The sequence below is a fragment of the Penaeus vannamei genome, chromosome 13 (genome assembly GCF_042767895.1).
Source record: "Penaeus vannamei isolate JL-2024 chromosome 13, ASM4276789v1, whole genome shotgun sequence".
NCBI classification, from domain to species: domain Eukaryota; kingdom Metazoa; phylum Arthropoda; class Malacostraca; order Decapoda; family Penaeidae; genus Penaeus; species Penaeus vannamei.
In genome coordinates, this window is record NC_091561.1 from 34796491 (window position 1) to 34804562 (window position 8072).

At 35.0% G+C, this 8072-nt stretch overlaps 1 protein-coding gene across 1 annotated transcript in view; it reads left to right on the forward strand.

Moving 5' to 3' along the window:
• Trpm (transient receptor potential cation channel, subfamily M) overlaps window positions 1–7767 on the forward strand; it is a 189886-nt gene extending 182119 nt beyond the window's left edge. The window contains exons 19-25 of the mRNA XM_070128588.1: window positions 1–81; window positions 232–389; window positions 883–1029; window positions 1155–1356; window positions 1659–1889; window positions 2270–2506; window positions 2763–7767. The exon at window positions 1–81 is cut by the window's left edge and continues 165 nt beyond it. Of these exons, the coding sequence (XP_069984689.1) occupies window positions 1–81; window positions 232–389; window positions 883–1029; window positions 1155–1356; window positions 1659–1889; window positions 2270–2506; window positions 2763–4484 (2778 nt within the window). The 3' untranslated portion in view covers window positions 4485–7767. The remainder of the gene's footprint in view (window positions 82–231; window positions 390–882; window positions 1030–1154; window positions 1357–1658; window positions 1890–2269; window positions 2507–2762) is intronic.
• Window positions 7768–8072: the final 305 nt, after the last annotated feature.

Here is an 8072-nt window from a genome sequence, read left to right on the forward strand (position 1 = left end):
CTACACTCAAAACAGCTGCCAGCTAGAACAAAGTTTTATGAGTTCTACAATGCTCCTATTAGCAAATTTTGGGCTCATTCTGTAAGATATTATGCTTTAATGAATTGTTTATTGTTTATCAGTCTTTCCATTGTAATTAATGAATTTTTTTATTTATCTGCATGATCAATGTGAATAACAATCCACTTTTGTGTTTAGTCAGCTTTGAGTTTATTATATTCTCTTCAACAGATGGCATATGTATTCTTCCTGTGCTTATTTACCTATCTTGTGCTAGTTAAATTGCCAAAACAGCCACAGTGGATGGAATGGTATGTTGTTGCTTACATCTCCACACTTCTACTGGAGAAGATCAGAGAGATACTGTCTACAGAACCAGTTGAACTCAAGTAAGTAAATATATAATGTGATGTTAGGCAAAACAGAAAAGTATGTCAGCATTTGCAGTTAACTCTTATTAATTATGTAGAAAAAGTATTTAATACTTATATATATTCTTGTTAGATAATGCAGATATATGCCAGAGAAATAGGTCAAGAGAACTGCAATGTGTGATTATTAGTTTTTAATTCAGGATATTGAAAAAACTATGTTATGGTAAAGAAAAAGAATATTGATTAATTTCTCAAAACAATGAAAGTATATTTAATAGATAAGATAAGCAATGGCTGTATTGTTAATCATAAGAACATAAAGTTAAATCTATTACATTTGCCTATTTCTCAAAAATTATTTTACTCATTCATTGCAAAAATTCAAGTTTGAGAGAATACACACTATGATACTTAGAGCCTTTATATGATATAATACTTTATAGAACAAACTGGCTTTATGAACTTGCAGGAAAGATATGTATAATATATTGTAGTTTCATCTTTACAGGCAAAAAATAGCAGTATGGTCCGACAAACTCTGGAATGTCTTTGACCTCATATTTACAGTACTCTTCTTAATTGGCCTGTGTTTAAGGCTCCAAGAACAAACCATGCAAGCTGGACGTGTTATTTACTGCGTTGACATAATATACTGGTGAGTTCTTTTTAAAGACTACAGTTGAAGAGCTTTTGGTCTTTTGGTTTACAATTTTCTTTTAGTAACAGAAGTTTGATTAAGGAAAAGAGTTTTTATGTTTATTCTTTTCTACAATCCCACAGGTACTTAAGAGTTCTAGAGATTTTGTCAGCTAATAAATACCTGGGTCCACTAGTGATGATGATGGGGAAGATGATAAAAAACATGGCATATTTTGTGGTGTTATTGCTGGTTGTCCTTATGGCTTTTGGAGTGTGTCGGCAAAGCATACTGTTTCCAAATGAGGAACCACATTGGAGATTGGCAAGACATATATTTTATCAGGTATGTATTGGTTTTGATGAACATTATGATAAATGATTACTTATGTGAACCTCTATTGATGGCTTAACCTTTGTTTTGTGATAGACATAGGTTAGGATTTTTGTAGAGTAATTTTGTGGTTCTGTTTTAGATTTATTGGATATGTTTTATGTGTAGATTAATAAAAGTCAAAGGGTCTATTGTCCTGCTTATGTATATGTAAACTGAAAAACAAATCCCTTGATTCAGATAATTTAGTATACAGCGATTTACATAGACAAAGTTTTGAAATGATTTTAGTTCATGTTAACACTCTTTTCCAGCCATACTTCATGCTCTATGGTGAAGTATTTGCCGGTGACATTGACCCCGAGTGCGGTGGCGAGGGCCAAATCCCTTGCCATCCTGGACGTTGGATCACTCCCACCGTCATGTCCATGTACCTCCTGGTGGCTAACATCCTCCTCATTAATCTCCTCATTGCTGTATTTAATAACATTTTCACTTCAGTCAATGCCATCTCTCACCAAGTCTGGATGTTTCAACGATTTCAGGTGTGTTGTAAACCTTTATAGTAGGGGAAAAGAATGTCAGATGTTAAAGTTTCCACTGCTGTACAGACACAAATCCAGTACAGTATTTATTTAATTTTAAGATCCTTCTAGAAATAACACAAGGAAAATAAGGAAAATGCTGTAACATTACAGCTAGTGTTGATAGCATATAAAGCTTCTTAGATGATGCAAATATGATCAAGAGAATTTAACTGATATATCTATGATATTTGAGGATTGTGTTTGATTCATGATTATGAGAAGCCATATTTACAAATTAAAGTTAATGATGTTACACTAATTCAGTGAGTATCAAGTGTACTGGTTCACATGATAGTATAAAGTTCATATGATTATTTTACTTATGTTTCTTTATTCAGGTTGTGATGGAATTTGAAGAGAAGCCAGTGTTCCCACCTCCCCTCATCATTCTGTCTCACATTCATCGTGCCATTAAGTATTGCTTCAGGCGATGGAAAGGAAAGCCTTTCCTCTATGATAATGGCCTTAAGTTATTCCTCGATGGTGAAAGTCTAGAGCGAGTCCATGATTTTGAAGAAGAGTGTGTGGATGGCTATAACAGAGAAAAGGAGCAGAAAGAACAGATGAGTACAGAGGTATGTTTTTTGTGTGTTTTCTAGGAAGGGACATGATGCAATTACTGATGTTGATCAAATATAAGTTTTGCACATCCTTTTTGTTATCACTTGCCAGGAACAGAAACTATTTGAACTTTAAGAAATAAAGTAGGTATGAATAGAGATTTAAATCTGTCTTTCATTTGATATCAAATTTAATGAAGCCTTTTTCTTCCTTCTGTTTCATATTCATTTCCTAGGTCTAATTCTTTTATTTCCTATATCATTTGCACAGGAACGAGTTCGTGTGATGGCAGAACGATCAGAATCATTGATGCAGAGAGTGGAAGACATGCATGGCAAATTTCTAGCAGCAATGAGCTCTTTAAACAGCCTTGATTTCCATGTTAAGAGGCTGGAAGAAATAGCTGAACAAACAAAAAATAGTTATGCTGTTGTCCATCGTTTTATGCTGAGCCATGTTGGCAGACCAAGAAGATCAAGCTCTCCCCGCTCAGGTTCTGCCAGTCCACGTTCTGATGGGGGAACTCCCCGTTCTCTCTCTCAGACAAGTCTTCATCAGTTATTAGAAGAAGCAGAACGTCAGATGCTAAGGAAACCTCTTCAAGAACCAGAAACTAGTGACAAAGAACAGAGTGATACCACAGATGCTGAGCATGAGACATCAAATAAGTTCTTGAAGTCTTCCCCTACTGCTCAAAGTTCAAGAGAACCTGGAAAATCAACCACAGTGGATGAAGGAATAGTGAGAGGCTTCAGTTTAGATCCAGTCAATATTTCAGCAGAAGCAAGAAAAGTAAAAACACAAGGTCGACGCAAGAATAGATTGGACTCTGAATCAGGTAGTTCTCTTGGCCGTGCATCTCGTGAGCGTAAGCTTTCTGGAGAAAGGAAGAGCAGTATCCGTAAATCTTCAAGGAAGGGCTCAGATGGGGCAAGGGCGTTTAGTCCATCTAGGGTATGTTTTATGGATATTAATGTTGCATTAGAAGATTCTGATTCTGGAGAAGTAGAGGTTAAAGAGAAAAATCTTAATGAAGAAGATGAGCAACCAAGGTATGGTAGATCAGTATCAGTTCCAGATGAGGTAGCAGTTCGCTCTCCAACTAGATATGAGAGGAGTCTTTCTTCTGTTTCAAGCCGACCAAGGATTCAGGTGATACCACCATCGTCACCACCCCCCATCTTTACTTTTACTAGTGAGTACACAAGTTTGGCAGATGAGTTGGAGACAGCATGCATGGCTAGACTGTCTCCACCTTCTTCTCCAAACCTCCATTATCCTCATAGAAGTGATCCCCATTCAAGGCGACGGCACTTCTCAGAATCTGCTAGTATTTCCATTACTATCTGCCCTAATCCTCTCCGTGATGCTGAAGAAGCAGATTATCAGCTTATGGAAGGACTAATTCAGAGAAGAATGCATAGAGATTCAGAAAACTTGGCTGTTTCACTGGAGGACCTCTGTTCAGTACAAACAGACATGTCTGACAATGAAGAAGGAGTGACTCCAATACGTTCCCGCCGTGGTTCAAGAGCAGCAGAACTTCGAAAAAGACATAGCACAAGTAGCCTTGACAATGCCCCTTCACAACTACTAGCTGTGCCTGGGGCAGTTCAAATGGCAACCTCTTACACAATATCCCCAACAACTCTTCAAGCAGCACTTCGAGGAGAAGATGGTGTCCGCCTGGCATCCTCAACCCCTGGTACTCCAGGTGCACGTCGATCTTCACTAAGAGGAGATCTGCATCACCAGTGGGCTTCCTCAAGTGCTTTGCCAGCAACTGGAGGATGGCTTTCACCAAGAATTCCCCGTCCACGAACTCCACCATTCATACATCCTGATAATCCAGCATCATCCTCTGTTGATGGTGAGGGTGCCAGAAATGTTTCACAAGGTGAAGAACATCCTCACATGTCAACTCTACAAGTGCCAAGCATTAGAGAATCTGAAGGTAGGCCAAGGGACACAATTACAGAAACAGAATGTTAAGATACATGGCATATTCAGTGGAAAGGCTAGTCAAGAAAAAAGAAATGTGCTCATACTTCAATGGTGAAAATTACTTCTGAAATTGAGAATACTAAGAAAAGCATGTTGTCAAGTGTATGTGTGACGTGTGTATGTGTAGAGTGCAAGTATTTGAACATGTATGCATTTGAAATCATATATTCACACAGTCATTTCTTTGTTATGACACCTAAGGAGTTTTTAGAAATGGAAAATAAATTTGTTGATATAGAGAATATATTTGTGCTACTCCTTTGTTATCCCAGTTGTTGGACTTCATTATCCACCCTAGTGTCCCTCACTCTTAGGAAAGGGAATATGGCATCGTATACAGACGATATACTGTAGAGGATGAATAAAACATCTTGTGCAGACTTCAGTGCCATTTTGCTGCATTTTCAATTTCACCTCGTAGGACAGTATTTACAGCTTACTAAAAGTTTACTTTAATTGGGAAGTGTAAAATTAAGGGTTATGTTTTGATAAGTTATTGTTATCACTAAATAACCATCAAATTGAGAATAAAGTATTCATTCAGTAGCATAATCTGATTTTTACAAAAAACCCTGCTGCCTGTGTGCTGCTTTGTTTTATTCATCTGTCTGTGGTTACTAAGGTTACCTTGCTGCTGTATGAATTTAAACATTCCTTAATGTTTTTGTAATTGTTTTGTGTTGATTCTCTTGTCAAGAGTGTTTACATTATAAATATTTTTTAGGTATTCTCCCTTCTTTATCTGTTATGCAGTTAAAATCTGCTCACTGTTTGTTGATCATGTTATGGGGACACTTTTGCAAGGAAAAAAATCAACAAAGTTCATGAAGAGCACAAGTAATTGTTATGTTGATATCTGGTGGCATTCAGATTTGCAGACCTCCAAGCTGCTAAAAGCTATTCCTTCTAGACTAAGGAGATGATTCTTCATAGTAGAATAAGGACAAGCATAGAAGCTATGTCTTTGCAATCTCTGTTCAGGGTATCCAAGGACGGACATGTCTTGTGTGCTGCCATAGAGGCCTGTTCATTCATTTAAGTGGCAATGTCTGTATGTGCTATAGGTGAGTGTGGATAAGTCAGTAGGTAAATAAACTGATGTTGTGCCACTGTATAGAATATGGGAATAACCACTTGAGAGGTACTGTCATACTCCAGTTTGGCTGTGGCTATTTTTATGGTATATTTATTTATCTCATATTTATTCCTCATTTGGTATGCTGTATGTACCTGCCTGGAGGTCTTAGACTTCTGTTTTCTTAACATTATATAATTGTTTACCTCTATTTAGCAGTTACACAAGTTATAACAACAGCATTTCACACACATGACAAATCCTTATTCAGTGTTATACTGAGTTTTTTCTTTTCTTTTCCTTTTTTTCTTGTTCTCTTTCTCATTCTTTTATATTTTGGAAATTAGCTGAAACAAACACATTTTCAGGGTTATTAGTGCTGTACACTGGTCACCCTTGGTCCATTATGATTTAACTGTTTTGAAAGTAGGATGTTACAAGGCAGTTAACTCTGTATGTTAATATTTAAAATAGAGTAATGAATATGGTTGTTAGTTTATATGGCTTTTCCATTATGTAATTACCTACACCAGTAGTTTAAAATGATTGAATCTTCCAGCTCATTTATTTGTCTCATTGTTACTGCTTCTCTTACATGCTGGGATGTGGTCTTTTATAGTTGTTTGTTGTTTCCGGGATCTTTAACTAGGAAAGCCATTTATTTTTATCCACATTATTTAACATTAAAAAAAGGGAAATATTTTTGTAATGTAACTTCAGTTGATGTTCAGTAACATCATTTTTAAAAATCATGAAAAAAACATTTTGCTATTAGATACTGGATTCCACTTTGTATGTGTTAGCTCATTTCAGTGTGATACCATAGGCAACAACTATCACAGCCCAGACTTAAGGAATAATACACAAATGCATGCTCACACATTTCACACAAATATACACATGTATATGCACACACAACCACACACACCCACACACACACAGAAAGAGGAAAAATGTATTATGTGTGGATGTACATATAATATCAACTATAATCAGAAACAATCAAATGTATATTTATATTGAGCATGTTCATAGACAAACATAAAGGCATACTTAACAGGATCTACATGCCTTTTTATATCATGTATTGTTGTCCACAGTTCTAGTCAATCTTCCAGGTCACATTTCATATGAACTGCTGTTATGTCTTTAAAAAACACTAATTTGATATGTTTTAACTTTATGCATGTTGCCTTTTATTTAAAAAGACAAGTAACTTTGGAAACAAAGGGAGGTAATATTTTGTTTTCAATTATCACAATATTATTGCACTGTTAATTCAATCACTAGTATTTTTAGAATGTATGATCTATAATCATCTTTTATTGTATTTGGTTGACTATTATTTTTTTCTTCTTCTTACAAACCTCATTCTAATTTTCAATTTAGCCATATGATAATGATGCCATAAAGTGAAACAAAGTATTCTCTTGTTATTTTGCACCATATTTTTAAATTTTGAAATGCAGTTAAAGATGATATATTTGTAAATAGCCATTATAATAGCCTACCTAAGAATAATACGGATTCCATGCAGTGCACACCTGTATACTAGAAATTAATAGTGTTGTGTACAGATTATCAAAATATACTACAGACCATCCTGTTTCTCCAGTTGTACATAAATGTATTAAGTCCTTATTAAAAACTTGTTGATTTTTATAGATGAAAATTGTATCATACCTCAAATCAAAATTGTTATTGTTAATGGGGGATCACAAACTTTGACGTTATTTTGCAGATTGTGATTTATGTCTGACAACTTAATTGGTATGGAGGAATAATTAATCTGGGTTTTATTTGTAAACCTAAATTATTTGAGAATATTTGCATTTCTCTATCCCTGGCTGGGTAAACGCTTGTAATATTGTGTATTGATAAGAATTTTTGATGTAATCATGAAAACTCATTTTTGTAACACTCATGTTAATGAATTTTACATCTGAAAAGATGAGACGTAAAAAGATGACTTTCATTATTAAAAATCAAGCAATAATGTTTACTGTTAACTTGTTGAATTTTTACTAGTTAATTTTGGTGGTAAGATTTACTATTCAGAATAAATACCACCATATGCTGTAGAAGGTGATCATCAGTGTTCATTAAATCTCCAATGTATGTACAGCTTAGTTACTTCAGTTCATGCTTTAAAGTAAATCCTTGTTAGGGACTGTGAAGAATAAAGATATTACATAATATGTGTTGCTTAGTTCTGCTCATCAGAAACTGAACCATATCTCAAGATCTTGGTGCTGTCTGTGAATTCACCTGATTAGGACACTGAAAATCAACTGTTATTCATATTTTCAGCCAAAAAAAATACTTGATTGACAGCAAATATTTCTAGTAATTGAAATTTCTGCTTATAAGGAAAATGACCTCATTAATACAGGTTCATGCTGTATCAAAATATCAGATATAACCTCTAAAAAGTAGCTGTATTAATTTTTATTGGCTTCCATCATCTTTCATGAGCTTTTAGTGTAAGTTAGCAAACAGTG